The following is a 17,401-nucleotide window of genomic DNA, read 5'->3' on the forward strand; positions in this document are numbered from 1 at the left end:
CAGATAAGCCTAGGAGTCGCCAGAGGAGCTGCTGGAGGAGCCGTCGGAGCATCGCCGTGAGCCCTTTATGCCGAGTGAAGCCGAGGGTGCGTCTGCGCCGCTAGGTGCCATGTGGCTGCAGCAGGACGTGCCACATAGTACAGGTGGCATCGGGTCGAGGTCGGTCAGAGTGAATTGGCTGGGCTGAGGAAACTTTGGCTTCGGGTTCTACAAATGGGTTGGAGATAGAATTCAGGCTTGACTGGTCTCTAGTTGCTGGACTGACCAATTTTGGGTCGCGGGCTTATGTGCTGGGCGTTGGGTTCAGAATCGGGTCCGACCCGGATCCGACGGATCCTTTCTTCTTCGCCCGACTCCTTGCGTGATTTTTTCGACGGATTTTCTCTCTATTCCCCACAACGTTTCCGACGTCTTTTTCCATCCTTTTTCTTCCCTTTCCTCTCTATTTGCTTCTCCTCCTCTCTCCCATGAAGTTTCGTGGTTGTTGGATGTCGGGAGAGGCAGATCTCGTTTCTCAAAAATCTTATTTTGAACTCCATCTCCTAGGTAAACACGACGACATAGATCTGCTCTGAGTGGACGTGCTAAGCCCAGTGAGGGTTTTCCTAGTTGGTTTACTTGTATTGGGGTCAGAATGAAGGTTTTCGATCTTGCCGGAGAATATCTTTGTTTCTCTCTCTCTCTTCTATTTCTTTGTTGTATGTGTTTCTACGGAGCTTCAGGGCGTTGGATGAGGATCGTTTGGCAGAAGGTTGGCGTTTGGAGAGGGACGTGGAGCGTTGTTCCTTGATGAATCCAAAAAATACGCCGGTCGCCGGAAAACTCGCGAGTTTTCTAGCAACTAGGTTCTTTTTTTTTTTTTTTTAATTTTCCGATTCGTTACATTATATACCCCTAAAAAGAACTTTCATCCTCGAAAGTCTCAAACTCTTGTACTATGAGCTATATAAGGGACCTCTTAGGGTTTAAATGAAAAGATTAAGGACTAAAGAAGCCCCAGTGGACAAGTTCCTACGGGCAAGCCCCATGGAGCTAAGACTAAAACTAGACGTCTTAGAGCTAAAGAAAAGTCTGTGAGAATTTGTTAAGATTAGGATGCGATAAGAGCCTATTAGTTGGGAAATGGTGCAGGTCCCTACTAGGTTGGGACGAAGTAAGTGAGAGAGAGCTAGTAGGACCCGAGCTAGTTTGAGTCACCAATGAGTTTATCTAGAAAATTCGAGCGAAGATGCGTACCAGCTCAAATTAGACAGAAAAGCTACGTCGATGTAAGGCATAGAAACTTGGATTTCGAGATAGGGGATCTAGTATTCCTAAATGTGGCACTCATGAAAGGTGTCTTGAGGTTTGGACGTAACGGCAAGTTAAGTCCTAGATTTATTGGACCTATTAAGAGTGCACGAAGTAGTTCACGTGTCAATGCTAAGTAAATACATGATAGACCCTATACACATAACAGGCTACAAGCCTCTCCAACTCAACAGAGATTGAGTTACGATGAAAAACCAATAAGAATTTTAATCCGAGACTTTCGAGACAAGAGTTCGGCCACCACTTCTTCAAGCTCGCGCACCACCAGTTCAGGTGGTTCACCTCCTCCCAATAGGTCTTCCATCCTCTAGTACCTAGCCACCAGACCATCATTGTGATCGGCATCCAGCGTACAGACCCTATGTCACGACCCGTTTTTTGAAGCTTCGAAAAGTCGAGTCGTGATAGATGAAATTGAAAACAAACAAAAAGGAATAAATAGTAAAGTAAAAGGTAAAAATGTCATTTAATTAAAACAAAATAGAGAAAAGTTTTGTTTCAAATTAATAAAAAAAAAAAAGAAGAAATCACGAATACAAAATTAAAAATATTTCCAACGGGAAATACAATTATTAAGAAAAAAATACGTTACAAAGTTGTCTAGCCCATCTTGAACTGCTGCAGTCACCAACCTTTGCTTAAGTTCCTGGAAACTCTCTCCGCCTACTGGTATTCAATCAAAGGGTTTTCCCTCCTTGGTTAACTGTGTAGGCACTGCAGAGATCTTGGAAATATCACGTACGAGTCTTTCGAAATATTTCTAGAACTTCGTACCTTAGTGACTATGGTCAGTTTTGGCCACCTCATAGCTACTTCAATCTTAGCGGTGTCTACGATGAATTCTCCACTTGACACCACATAACTTCGGATGTCATCTTAGACAGCCAAAACTTGCTTTGGGGAACTTAGCGTACAATTGGTGTGTTCTTAACATCATCATAACTTTCCCCCGAGTGTTCCTTGTCATATCGTCAAAGACGACTACAATGATGATAGCAAGAGAATCTTATGAACCTTCGATTTTTGTACACTTACACTTTCACAAGGCATTGGTCGGGTCGAAAGGGCTTATCAGTAAACTCACCTTCCTCATGGCTCTGGAAGGCAGTCCTCGACATGTCCCTCTCTTTAATCCTCATAGGAGGTATCCTTACCTTGTTGAGACCCTTACGATCCTTACTGCTTCACCAAAAATGGCCTCGTAACTGCATCTCATTTGGTTAACACAGGTCTTTCCTCATACGAGACGCCCCGTCACGTAGTTTGCTTGAGTATTAATACTCATTTGAGCTACGTACGGGCTCTTTTGGCAGTAAGGGATCCTTGCATGAGTCCTTTGCGTTCACCTAGGCTAACTCATGCAGTATCTTTATGACTAAGCTAGTCACATCTCCTCTTGTGATGATTTCTCATTACTGGTTTTTTTTCAATCACGTGAACCTTTCAAGTTCTTGTATCATATTCTAGGGAACTCTTTGAAGACTCTTGTTTGGTAGCTAGCCCCCCCTCAGATTTTGAGGATGCTATGTCAGTGTATTCTATACGACGTATCATGTCTCTGCTAGTCTTTCCTGGTTACAAGTCACCATCTCACTACCCTCTGGTGGTCTTTAGCATCCCGTTGTCTAGGAGTTCTACCTCTATCTGAGCATGCTTTACAAGTACGGCATCACACTCATGTGTGTAGCTAAAATCTTGCTCTTTGTAATCCGGGTGACCTATACGAGGGTAGGTTCTTACTAACACACATCTAGGTTTTCTCTCTCCAGACGGCGATAGCGTGACCATAGCTTGACCTCTTTTCCTACTGTTCTCGACCTCGAGGTTCACTAGACTACCTTGACGGTTCTACGTCCTTTACTTTGTGAGCATGCCTATCCTGACCAAAGGATCGATTAAACTCGTTTTTTTTTTTTTTTTTTTTTTTTTTGTGGTCCTAATAGCCACGTGCTGCATTTAGACTTTGTTCTTCCTACCAAGGTCCAAAGCGACTTGTTCTCTATTAGTTGATCCATCAATAGGAATATCCTGCACTCCATATCTCTTGAGTGGCATTAAGCGTGCATCATGCTTTTGGAAGTCCATAACTGAAACTTAGCTCGTGAAGATTCCAACCGACCTTGAAGCCATGTCCTCCATAGCTTCACTCTCAATGTTGGTGAATCTTATTTCTCGACCTCCAACTTAACCAAACTCACTTATGAAATTGGGTTGCTTGAGGGGTGCACAACTCTTATAATGGTCACCCTTGTCTGTAAGAACTTTGTCTGGGTCTACTATGTGGTCTGCCCTAAGGCATATTCTACATTGTCTAGGCCTACAATGTGGTCACAAAGAAGGCATGCTTGACATCTAAAATTATGGTCATGGGAGGCTGAGCCATAGGTATACCATCTCTTACTAGACCTTAGAAGGTCTGATATACATTTCTATGGGTTGGACGTCACGCACTTTGCGAAGTCACCCCTTTGTCTTCCTAAGGCCAGTAAGTTATAACGTGAACCCTCTCGGCCTCCTCACAACAACTCAAATCTAACATGGACAGTAATAAAGTGAACATTCACTATTAAACACTCTAAATCGTAATCTTAGTTACCACTTTCCCAAGACAAACATCAATTTTTTACAGCCTTGCAACCACTCATATCCTACTAAACAGGTTTAGAATGCATACCTGGTCGCGACGAGGCGTGTCGTCGAGCTGAGTCACAGAGGTGTACGACTCTCTATCCTAGAAAAAGTCTACAGAATCTAAAACCTGACTGCTCTGATACCAATCTATCACGACCCGTTTTTCGAGGCTTCGAAAAGCCGAGTCGTGACTAAAAAGATGAAATCGAAAACAAACAAAAAGGAATAAATAGTAAAGTAAAAGGTAAAAATGTCATTTAATTAAAAACAAAATAGAGAAAAGTTTTGTTTCAAATTAATAAAAAAAAGAAATTACGAATACAAAATTAAAACCAAATATTTCCAACGGGAAATACAATTATTAAGAAAAAAATACAAAAGACTCTAAAGACCGACAAGGGACTGACGCTCCGGAACGACCCCCTCTGTGACTGCACAGCTCTCCAACGCTCCTCCACCTTGACCGACACCTGACAAAAAGGAAGGTAGAAAGGAATGAGTATAAAAATTATACTCAGTAAGCCACCTACTTGTAGGCTCTCTTCGCATCTTAATTTACAGATTGCCACGGTTTCCTAACTCGATTCTAGGACATCTGGTTCTAGTCTTAGTCCCTTAGGGCTTGCCCCTTGGGTCTCACCGGTTCGTCGTCCTTTCATTAAAGGCCTAGAGGTTCTTTATGCCAAGATATTATGGTCGGTATCTCTCTATGAGGTCTCTACATGACTATCTGGGACTACATGGTACCTAGCCTAGGGGTGTGCTGAGTACCCCTACGCCCATTTAGTCCCCCTTTGGGGGGCGCGACCCAACCCGTTCCCATGTAGCTAATGGGCTGTACGACGTGGGGACACATTTTCCATGCGAAATGGCTAAGAGCAGTAAGGACTGATCAGGGACCCCTTGGTCCTCCCACGAAGCTATAGATACCGTTCACACGCTAGCAATCTATGAACACTCCGGGGTACCTTCTTGCCGTGGTAAACCACTAAGTTTCTAGGGGAAAATTAAGTCTGACTAGAGCGACATATCGCTCCTAACAGAAATTTCCTAATATTATCATAGAAATGGGCCCTAGCAATTAATAGAGGGTGCATGCAATCTTCTTCTAACATCATAGTATGTAATTCATGCAAACTAGGCATACCGGCTCAACGGGGCGATGACCTCCATCAAGCACCCAGAGCACGAAGTTCGCGCTCAATGGGGCGAATTCGTCCATCAAGCACCCGAAACCCGGCATACACAATTCTAACATAAATTAACGCATGCATACATACAGCGGAAGCTTAAAGCATACAGCAACACTCATGTAATTTACCCAATACAAACACAACAGTTAATCTGACTAATAGTTTACATGGAGAGCTAATCTGAAGCAGAACTACTAGCATGCATGCAATCCGAGCGAATCCTACAAGTATTTCTTCCTAAATACTGGGTGGTGACTTACCTGGTTGACGCGTGCCCTTTTTGCTAGCGTTTCTTTGCCCGTGAGGTGTCTAAAAATACTGATTTCTTTAAATTAGGTCCCTATTCACATAAAAACAGTATTAGAACTGGAACCGGGACAAAAATCGGGCAAACAGAAAACAACCGGGCCAAATTGGCCGTTCCACGCGCGCTCACGCGCCAGCAGCGCGCTGGGAGTGCGTAGCCACGCGCGCGGGAAGGCGCCAGTCGCAGGCTGCACGCGCGCTCGCTTCCCGCGTAGTCGCGGTCGGCCGGCCCGGCCCAGTCCGGTCGGCTCGGCTCGCGTTGTGGTTCGGCCCGGCTTGCAGGCGACACGTGTCGATGCCTCGCTGGAGCTGCGTTGCTCCAGCCGATGGTCGACGCGTGTCCGGCGCCTGTCGCCGCCCTCCGCCGCTCGCCGGCCGTTTTTTTTTTTCTTTCTTTCTTCTCTGTCCTCTGAAAACCGAAACCCAGTTTGTTTTTTTTTTCGATTTTCATAACTTTCGATCCGTAGATCGGATCGATATGATTCATTCGGCAAAGTTCTAGATCATGTTCCAGGCTATGTTCTAGTATTTTTTTTGTAATTTTTTCTTGACTATCGGATGATTTAAGAACGTCGGAAGTTCGCTCACCGTTCTTGGATGACTCTCGCATCTCTGCCTTTGGGTTGAGGTCTCAGCCAAACTTCTTCACAGATCGTGCGTGAGTTGTTCCTAGGTGAAGATTTCAGCATTTTAGGATCGATTCACGTAGGGGAAAACTCAGATCTGAGCAATGTCGTTTAGAAACCTTACCTCGCGAAATGTTCTTAGGTTTTGATGGAGCATCGGCCTTGCTAGCCTCTCAATCCTTGCTAGCTCTCCAACGTCAAGAAAACATCCACAATCGACTACCAAGCCTTCACTATCACTTGCCCTAATCTATTAATCAAAATCTCAGAGATACAAAACCTTCTATTGATTGAAGGAGGTGAATACAAGAGGAAGATGTTAGAATTTGTGAAATCGGCAGCGGAAGAAGTTGAGATAGCAAGAAGAGAACATAGAAGAGTGTTGGATGAATTGAAGAAGACGAATGAATACTATGAAACAGGGGATAGAGAAAATCCGTTAGGGTTTTTTGTGATAGTGAGGGATTTTGTGAATGCCGTGAATCAGGTGTGTCGTGAAATAGCTGGGGAGTTGAGAGGGAAGATCAAGATGGGAAATATGGATGCATGTCTGCCATTGAAGAGCACAATTAGCTTGAGATTTCCACGTTTGGCGGAACATTTCAAGTGTAGAAGCTGTCCCGACGATCCTATGGATTAGCTTTTCTGAATTGGATTCCCCTATAAATATTTTCTTTTTCTTTTGTATTTGGTCTGGGAAAGATTAAATGTACAAATTATTTTATAAAGAAATAAACATTTTTTATGAATATAGTTACTCATTTCATGGCTTTATCAAATTCCTGTTAAATAGATCAAACTTATGGGTAGAAAATTGTTTGTTACTAAAAGGACAAAAACTAGCCCTTAAGGTGGACTATAAGGAGAAAAGTTTTAAAAAATTCGAGAACACTTATCCAAGCTCATGGACATTCACTTTGGTCAAAATATTAAAATAAACTAATCATTTTTATTAAAATCCCTCAATTTCCAGACCTTAAAACTAATCATTTTTTTTTATTAGGTGAATAATATTTTTGGGAGTTACATTAGATGTCAATTAACTAAAGAGATCAATGATGGATCAAATTTTGTTTTTTCCATGCTTTTTTTTTTATTTTAATTTTTTTTATTTTATAATTGTTCTTTTTTTCTTTCTTATTATTCTTCATTATTGTTATCATGTTATAATTAACTCAATGTATTTAATTTTTAATATTTATGATTAATTATTTAAATTATGACTATTTTAATTATTTTACAATTTTTTTATAATTTTATTAAAATTATTTATTTTAAAATAATTATTAATACTCATAGCTAAACCATTATTTATAGTATATTTATCCATGAATGAAAATTAAATTAAAATTTAAGTTTATTATTGTAATGGGGTAAGATTTGTAAGTGTATATATCATTTAATATAATTATCTCCTTTGATTTTTAAAATATAAGTTCAACTAAATAATTATAATTAAAAGTTTATAAAATTTTATTAAAATCATTCATTTGTGTATAATTATTAAGATTTATTACAAAATAAATTATAAATTATAAATTATCTCCATATGTGATAAAAAGCTTTTTATAGTAAATTTGTCTCTTTATTCGTTATTCGATTTTGGGTTCTTAATTACTTTACCTGTTTCTTCTAAAAACATAGATCACCTTCAAAAATTACTACCACCTTTATTTACCTATGTTTTACCATTTAAGTAAATAATTACCTTAAAAAATTACTACCACCTTTCTTTACCATTTAACTAGATCACCTTCAAAAATTACTATCACCTTTATTTACCATTTAACTAACAATTATTAGATCACCTTCAAAAATTACTACTATTATTTACGTATGTTTTACGGTTTAAGTTTTTGTTTGTAGAGATATTTTGTATTTTTATCATTTAACTAACATTTATTAGATCACCTTCGAAAATTACTACTATTATTTACCTGAGTTTTACCGTTTCCAGAGTTATTTTGAATAGTAATGGAACTCTGCACAAAGTTTAAACTCGTAATATGAGTTACTACTCCTTGATCACTTACACTACCCCAAACATCTGACTGCATTTTCCAACTTAAATGGAATATTACTACCGAAATTGAATTGTATATCCAAAATAGCCCTAAGAAGACATGATCCCAAGCAGATACTTGACATGTACCCCCTCTTCTCGGTCCATCACAAGGAAAACGAAAACAAAGATTTGCTTTATCCAGTATCAAACGCGAGCTACGAGAAAATAGAACACCTTTCAGGAGTATCAATACCGTTACATGAATCGTAAATGCATGAATATGATGTACCAAAAAATATGCGGTTCCTAATGTTGTGGGTTTAAACACGCGCGCACATCTTAATGTGCAAAAAAAATCTTAAGTCTTTCCTTTAATTTTTCTTAATTAGATTTTTCCACTGCGAAGCAAATTTAATAACTTTATTTAGTATTTCCAACCCGTCTTTTATTATATTGTTTTATTTTAGTTAATTAATTATGGTTGATTATTTTTATTTTTATTAAGTTATATTATTAAAATAATTTTAATTAATTAAAATTTAATTTAATTTTTTAATCTCAAAATTTTCAAGATGTTAAGTTTATTTAGTAATAAATCTTAATAATTATCTTTTAATAAATGACCTTTAATCCTAAATATTTAGCCCAATTTATAATAAAAAAAATTGAAGGTTGCATGTGGTAATCAATTAGATAAATCTATTATAAAATTATATAATTGAAAAAAGAAAATAGGTTTAAAGCGTTATAAAAAAAACAAAAATTAGATAAATATTTTTTAAAAAAATCGAGAAACTAACTCTAAATTTGTTTGGATTTTATTATTTAACAAATCTTGATATAATATATATTAAGATTGATTTAACATGATTAAATTTGATTATCAAAATAATGTATCCAAATAACCAATAATAATATATACTATTTTAAAGATTTATAGGAATATAAAAATTACATTTAGATAAATAACGGTACCGGTAAGAAGAGTACTGACAAATAACTTTATTTTTAAGTACTTTTTAAATTTTAAAAATATGTCGTGCATAAGGCGAACTAGTTAAGTCATTGCATATAATTATTTTATAGATCAAATATTTGAATCTCGTGACAGCACCTTATAAATTTCTTAATTTAAATTTCTATTCTATTTGATAAAATTCAATTTAATTTCACGTATGGTTTGAAATGGGAGATGGTGATTTTACTTATGTTAGCTATTGACATCGAACTACGTGATTTTATCTAGTAAGTTGTTGCTCGTAAATATAATACTCTATTTACCTTATCTTATCTCTCACATATATGTTCTTCGTATTATAACTGACTACAAGTTATGGCCCGGTTGAGTTTCAAGTTTTTTATCCCCTCTTTTCTTTGCTTCACCCTATCAACATTTTAGATAAAATTAAAAATTTTGGTCCGTATAATTTGGATCATATTAGAATGGATGTTTTCGACGTCACTGGAAAAGATCTCCGTTGAATGAGGATCGTTTGGCTGAAGGTTGGCATTTGGAGAGAGACGTGGAGCGTGGTTCCTTGTGGAATCCGGAAAACATGCTAGTCGCGAGTTTTCTGACGACTACGTTTCTCTTTTATTTTTTATTTTTTATTTTTTTATTTTCTGATTTGTTACCTTATATACCCTAAAAACAACTTTCGTCCTTACAAGCCTCAAACTCTTGTACTAACTCAAGGTATATTTCTCTTCTTTCGTCCACGTGGCCTCTTTAGTGTGGTGGCTCCGCCACAACACCTTAACGAATGCAATGTCGATGTTGCGTAGTGCTTTCACTTATCGGATTAAAATTCTTATTGATTTTTCCACGTAACTCAAATCTTTGTTGAGTTGGAGAGGCTCGTAGTCTATTATGTGTATAGGGTCCGTCATGTATTTACTTAGCATCGACATGTGAACTACATCGTGCACTCTTGAAAGGTCCAATAAATCTAGGACTTAACTTGCCTTTACGTCCAAACCTCAAGACACTTTTCATGAGTGCCACCTTTAGGGATACTAGATCCCTTCCAAACCTCAAGACACTTTTCATGAGTGCCACCTTTAGGGATACTAGATCCCCTATCTCGAACTTTAAGTTTCCACACCTTACATCCGTGTAACTTTTTTGTCTACTTTGAGCGGTACGCATCCTCGCTCGAATTTTCTGGATAGCCTCATTGGTGACTCGAACCAACTCGCGTCCTACTAGCTCTCTCTCACCTACTTCGTCTCAGGGAACCTGCACCGATTCCCATGGCCCAAATGGTATCATTCCAATCGTGGCTTGGAATCCCAACTTCCCTTAAAATCAACAAGCGCGTAGTATATTCTCTAAGATTTGGTTTAGGCGCTCTGTTTGTCCATTTGTTTGGGTTAGAAGCTCACACTAACAAGCTCGACTACGTCTCTCATCATGCTCCTCCACCAGAAGTGTTGTTTTAAATCTTGGTACATCTGGGTACATCTTAGTACCTCTGGGTGCATGCAAATGGCGAGTTGTGTGCCTCTGTTAATATCTATTTTCTTAACTCTTCTATGGTTGGACACATAGGCATCCCTGACACAATAATCTTTCATCTGAGGATTTTGAGACCAGTTCAGGTCGCGCGTTTGGGTTAGCTCACGGGTCATTGGCTACAGGCGTTGACTGTTGGGCTTCCATTTGCCGGCTGGGCCGCAGGAGCATTCGACTGTAGGCTGGATTGGCCAGGCCGAGGGAACTTGGGCTTCGAGTTCTACAAATGGGCTGGAGATTGGTCGCAGGTCGTAAGAGGGTCTCTGGCTGCTGGGCCGACTGATTTTGGGCCGCGGGCTTACATGCTGGGCCTCGGGTTCGAATCAGGTCCCAGCACGATTTTCAGACAAATTTTCTCTCTTCTCCTCATGACGTTTTCAACTCCTCATTTTTCTTTCCTTTCCTCTTTATTTGCTTCTCCCCCTCTCTCCCATTAAGTTTTGTTGTTGTAGGACGTTAGGGGAGGCGAATCTTGTTTCTCAAAAATCCGATTTCTATCTCCTTCTCCGATGGTGACTACGACGACCACCATGGCGTAGATCTGCTCTGACTAGACATGCTAAGGTCGGTGAGAGTTTTCCTGGTTGGTTTACTCAATATTGGGATCAAAAAGGAGGTTTTTGACGTCATTGGGAAAGATCACCATTCCTCTCTCTTCTATTTCTTTGTTGCAGGTGTTTCTGGAGAGCTTGGGGGTGTTGGCTAAGAATCGTCTGGGTGAAGCTTGGCATTTGGAGAGGGACGTGGAGCGTGGTTCCTTGTGGAACACGGAAAACATAGTTACTAAAAACTAAATGATTTTCAACCAGTGATTTATCTAACAAAGTTATGTTGGGATTATTGCAATATTTATTGCGCTTCCTAAATCAAGAATTATTTATCAAAGTTATGTTGAGTTATCTAAGGATTATTGCAATGTTTCTTGCCCTTTGGGAACCAAGAATTGAGATAAGCAGCCCTGTTGAGAGGGGGCTGTTTCTTGTTTGTGGCTACATACTCGAACAAAGCTTCCATAAGGTTGCCATCAAAGGTGAAAACAAAGAAGAAAGCAAAATCAAAATGAAATCTCTCTCGAATTGAATTAGAACGATGAGTTTTACCGAAAATAACCGGCATGAATCTCGTCCTACACCCCATATGATCTATGGACTTTATCCCAATGTAATGGCTTTAGTCTGATCTAAGGATGGCTCAGACAGTTTCAAAGAACTGATGGGAGAAAACTGAATTTTTTTTGAACTTTTTATATCTGGGCTGACTTGTTTGTTCAATAGATAAAAAAAAATAATAAAAATTAGAATAAATTAAAAAAGAAAATTTCAACCTCCAACAAAACCCAAAATAACCGTGATAGAAATAGAGAAACTTTAGCTTGGATAATTTATAATTTATTTTATAATAAATTTTTAGGTGGTTAGGTCAATGAAAATTATTATTTTCAAATAAATAATTTTAATAAAATCATATAAAAAAATTAATTATAAATAATTAGAATAGATAATTAATCTATATATATTATAGCTATAAATTAGTTTGAAATTCATTTCTTATCTTTATTTTTATTTTTATTATTATTATTTATTTATTTTTTTTTGTTAAAGATCTTCCATTAAATTAAATTCATTTCTTATCTTTTTTGGTAGCGATTAGTAACAGACTCGTATGAAATCTATTAGGGAGACTACAAAAATGGTTAATAGAGAGTCTTCCATGTTAGATCCGCCCTATAACTCACCACTGATGTATGCACCCAAAATTAAATCAGTCGGCCAGAGCCCGGTCTGGCCTGAGATCTCTTACGATCTGCGACCCGTCTCCAGCCTATTCACTTTCCTTTTATCCGCCCCTAATTAGAGATAATATATTACCTAATTATAATTACGAGACTCAATTATACTACTAATTACGATATTACCCTAATTATGAGACCCACATAGACCTTCAATTATATTTCAATTATACTGATGTCCTCCACTAATTAGGAATAGTATACTACCTATTAGGGATAGTATACTACCTAATTATAATTAGAAATAATATACTACCTAATTATAATTAGGAATAGTATACTACATTACTGGTTATAATTAGGAGACTCATATATTACCTAATTATAATTAGGAGACTCGATTAGGGAGAGTATACTAATATTAGACGTAACTCTAATTAGGAGATTCAATTATACTAATTTTCAATTATACTTCACCTAATTATAATTATAATGATGAGATTCAATTATATTCCTTTTCAATTATACTTCCTATTACCCTATTTTCAATTATACTAATTTATAATTATGAGATTCAATTATACTTCATATTACCCTACTTTCAATTATACTAATTTATAATTATGAGATTGAATTATACTTCATATTACCCTACTTTCAATTATACTAATTTATAATTATGAGATTCAAATATACTAATTGATTTTTAATTATACATAATTATGAGATTCAAGTATACTAATTGATTTTCAATTATACTTCATATTACCCTAACTGCTTTTCATATTTTCATACCCTACTTATGCTTTGCATATTTTCTTCATACCCTAACTGCTTTTCATATTTTCATACCCTACTTACTGCTTTGCATATTTTCTTCATACCCTAATTACTGCTTTGCATATTTTCATATTTACAAAACACAAGATACTATACTAACTATCTAATTATAATTATGGAATTCAATTATACTAATTATAATTATGGGATTCAATTATACTATACCCTACTTACGAAACACATGAATACTTGAGCATATTACTACTTACGAAACATGATACTATACTGCCTAATTAGATATACCATACTGCCTAATTATAATTATGAGATTCAATTATATATTAATTAGATATACCCTAATTATGAGAGTATCATGTTACATTCAATTATACTAATTAGATATATCCTAATTAATCAAGATACTACCTAGGATCCATGACGGTCTACTTAACATTAAATTAAAATTCCAAATATAAAATATTTGGTGACGGTCTACTCAGCACTAAATTAAAATTTCATGAGTAAAAACTATTTTAATAATATAAAATAATTAATAAAAGTTAATTATAGATAAGGTAACAAGAGGATAGAAAATACTTTATTATAAAAAACAAGAAATAATAGTAATGATTTGATTAAGTAGAAGTAACTATTTTTATATATAAAATTGAGCCTAAAATTAAAATAAAAAATATATTTTTTTATGACATTCAAATATTAAAATGGCTAATAAATTAAGAAGGGAGAATTAAGTAAACCCAATATTTGGGTGCAAAAACTCAGTAACTCCCAAAATAATATTTAAAACTAATATGCAAAACGAGATAAAGAAGAGAGTGAATAGCAATCGGTGAAAGATTACGAGCACAACAACAATCGTCTCCATCCAAGTAGAGACTATCTGCTCCATTCAAAGTCACCGCCATATCTGGGATTCGCGTCATTTGCTCGCCTGTTATCTTCTGTTCTCGTCATGCTGTTTGCAATTGCATGCCAACCCATAAGGTGCGGCAAGATAAACTGCACAAATAATGAATAAACATACAGTCTACCAATTATAATCACAAAATTTGTAAGAGTAGAGGGATCATCAACCGACGTGGGAACTCACAATCCATATCTGCTAACGATAAGCTTGAGCCGTTACACAAACACAAAGTGATAAAACTGAATCAGCCGACTAATTGTCAATTTTAAACTTAGTGAAACTGAACCAGACAAATATGTGTTTCTTAAACCAACCGAACCAATTCAATTATAGTTGTTTAGTAGTTATTTTTCTGAAATTTTGCAGTTTCGAAGTGACCCAAATCATACACGCCAGTTTATCACTCTATGGTCTCGATCATGCGTCCTAATCGAATCAAACAAGCTTGAGAAGAAAGATAAGCATGTAAACTGGAAAGAACTTTACCTTAAAAGCCTCAACAAGTACAGTATACTCTGCTTTGGTGATGGGAATATAAATGCTCTCATCCACGTTGGTTAGCTTGTTCTGAACGCCTTGTGCAACAAAATAGAACAGAAAAGTTAAGGGGATAAAATAAAGACTTTCTCTAGCATCATTGCAGTTTACATTCAACCTCAATGGATCATGAAGGTTTCAACACAAGACTTACTGAGGTTGAAAAAACGGCCAGAACCATCCGGAAGAGGCTCCACTTTTAGTATCTTTCTGACCTTCCCTTCATCACTGTAGAACAAATATTTTGTCTCTTGTTATCATAACATACTATGTTTTCAAACCTGCAGACCTTTGTTTACAAACAACTTACGACCTAAATATTTGGCTATTAAAAAGAAAATGGTCAGCATGTACACTCAAGAAGGGGGTGGTTTGTGCTACGAAAAAGATCGATGCGTCATTGTTTTCAATGTTAAAATCAAGCAATTTTGAGATCTAAGAAGAGCAAAATATTTGAGGAAACCAAAGATGCACAATACCTAAACATGAATACGACTCAACGAATGGTATATGTTGAGGATTGTTGGAAGAGGAGTCTCACATCGGTTCATTAAGGGGTTGATTATGGGTTTATAAGTAACGAATACTATCTCCGTTGGTATGAAGCCTTTCAGGGAAACCAAAAACAAAGTCATGAGAGCTTATGCTCAAAGTGGACAATATCATACCATTTTGGAGAGTCATGGTTTCTAACATGGTATAAGAGCCATGTCAATAGAATCCTCAAGTGTCGAACAAAGAAGTTGTGAGGCTCGAAGGTGTAGTCAAAAGTGACTCAAGTGTCGAACAAAGGATGTACTTTGTTCGAGGGCTCTAGAGAAGCAGTCTAGCCTCGATTAAGGAGAGGCTATTCGAGGGCTCCATAAGCCTCAGGGGAAGCTCTATAGTGTACTTTGTTCGAGGGGAGGATTGTTGAGGATTGTTGGGAGAGGAGTCACACATCAACTAACTAAGGGATTCCAAAAGCAAAACCATGAGAGCTTATGCACAAAGTGGACAATATCATACCATTGTAGAGAGTCGTAGTTTCTAAAAGTACAAGTTTAGATGGTACCTTTTTCCCTTATAGGGATCGTGAAAGAGTTCACAAGATTCGCGTGGGCCCAGGGCAACTAGACTTCCCAATTCTGTCACTGATAAAGAGAATACCTACATACAAAACAAACTATAATCTAATTGGTACATATCAGAAAATTATTATAAACAATAAAGACAAGGGAATGGTTTTCACGAAAAGTTCTTCACTGTCTGATTTAGTGATTTCAATTGCACAATGATTTAATCTTTACAAGACAGCATCTATTTTTGTTCTTAAAAATAATTAGAAAAACGAATGATGAACACAGCTCCCCAAACATGTCTTGGTATTTTCAATCTCATCGACTCCATCATGGAAATGATACTACAGATGCCCAATATGAAACCAGTGGAATAGTAATCAGCATTAACCTAGAATTTCACTTAAGCTAAGTTAAATATCAGCTTGTTTTTTAGAACCTGTTTTCTGCTCCAATCATATTGACGAACACCAGCTGCTGGGGCAAACTGAAGCAACACAAATCCTTCCCTGGATATTTTGAACGCCCCTGACTGACAAATTTTAAAAGATTAATAACCATAAAGAAAGAACTAACGAGGAAAAACAGCCTATCATGATTTAAAGCTCAGAATTCAAGTCAAACATACATCTAGAGGTGTGAACTCTGGTGGCCTAGGCTCAACTGTAAGAGCAGCCTTCCCTTTGTATATTGAATGACCAACAAAAAACCTTGGTGGCAATGCTGCAGCAGCTACAAACAAGCCAAACCATAAACACTTCAGAACCCGAGAAATCAAAACAACTAACAAGGAATAAACAAAGAACTTCAAGAAAAATGCCCCTGGATTTGGAGAGCTCCTTGAAATTGAATCAGTTCTAAGTAATCCAGTAAAATTTGAGGAATAGGAGATAAGCAAAAAGAAAACAAGGTCATAATAATTCAGTCCATCCACGGTTAAACAAAATCAGTCACAAACGGAGCTATATACTACATTTTCCTTCCAACATGAACCAAAATTTCCAAATAGCATCAATACTACAGGATACACGAAGTTCTTCCCGAAAAAACTTGAAAGGAAAGGGATAAAGAAGTACCTCCGGCGCGAGTTTGTGAGGAAAATGAATCCGTCTGAGAGCCGGATTCGAAGGCCGCCTGATGCTGCTGCGTGTTCCAGGAGTATTGACACTTTGGAGAAGATTTTGGTGTAGTAGAGAGAGTGAGGAGTGGGCGAAAGGAGTTGAGGCGACATAGTCGGCGGTTCGAAGAGGTTTCCGGCGAGAGTTCGGGGATTAATGGCGGAAGCAATGAAGAAGAAAGGCATTGAAGACGCAGCATGGTTTCGGCTTCGTCTTCGCAGAGGATTAGAGAGACAACCGGCGGGAGTTAGAGCGCCATTTTTTCACCGCCAAAGCTCATGGCCCTACAAAGTTTTATATCCTTTCGTAACCAAAATGTTCTATGGATAAGCGTAAAAGGTGAACCTATTTATAAGGCTCCTGTGTTCTTTATTTATAAGCCCATGTTCTTAATTAGCGAGCCCTCACAAACGAGTGTAGTCCTCCAGCCGCTTAACGTTTCGAACTCCTTCAATGTTCTACGTGCTGCTAGATTCTTTTTGTGTACTCTCGAGATGTTTATTGCCCAAAAGAATGTGATTCCTTGTTCGTTTAAGGCTAGGGGAAGACGATTGAGCCAAATTTGTTCGTAACCAAACCGACTACGCCATCATCCTACTCGGTTTTGCAGCTCAGTGAGCGACTCCCCATTCAGCCGGCACCAGCTATCCGCCACCGCCAACAG

At 37.5% G+C, this 17,401-nt stretch overlaps 1 protein-coding gene across 1 annotated transcript; it reads right to left on the reverse strand.

Annotated features, from left to right (window-relative positions):
• Nucleotides 1-13,811: 13,811 nt before the first annotated feature.
• Nucleotides 13,812-17,401, reverse strand: LOC111805284 (single-stranded DNA-binding protein WHY3, chloroplastic). The gene is made up of 7 exons (XM_023690277.2): nt 16,696-17,401; nt 16,248-16,351; nt 16,059-16,151; nt 15,616-15,710; nt 14,716-14,789; nt 14,511-14,599; nt 13,812-14,116 (listed from the first exon to the last, which is right to left on the reverse strand). Exons 1-7 carry the CDS (start codon nt 16,934-16,936, stop codon nt 13,994-13,996), a joined length of 819 nt encoding a protein of 272 aa, XP_023546045.1. The 5' UTR covers nt 16,937-17,401; the 3' UTR covers nt 13,812-13,993.

The sequence above is a fragment of the Cucurbita pepo genome, chromosome 11 (assembly GCF_057944985.1).
Source record: "Cucurbita pepo subsp. pepo isolate OVF chromosome 11, ASM5794498v1, whole genome shotgun sequence".
Taxonomy (NCBI): Eukaryota; Viridiplantae; Streptophyta; class Magnoliopsida; order Cucurbitales; family Cucurbitaceae; genus Cucurbita; species Cucurbita pepo.

Bases quoted from the DNA above. Each gene is read 5' to 3' on its own strand.
- LOC111805284 (XM_023690277.2), bottom strand. From the start codon at position 16,936: ATGCTGCGTCTTCAATGCCTTTCTTCTTCATTGCTTCCGCCATTAATC. The intron at 16,152-16,247 runs GTATGTTTGACT...AAAATTTGTCAG, and splicing joins CAGAGTTCACACCTCTAGAT to TCAGGGGCGTTCAAAATATC. The intron at 14,790-15,615 runs GTACCATCTAAA...TTTGTTCTACAG, and splicing joins GATCCCTATAAGGGAAAAAG to TGATGAAGGGAAGGTCAGAA.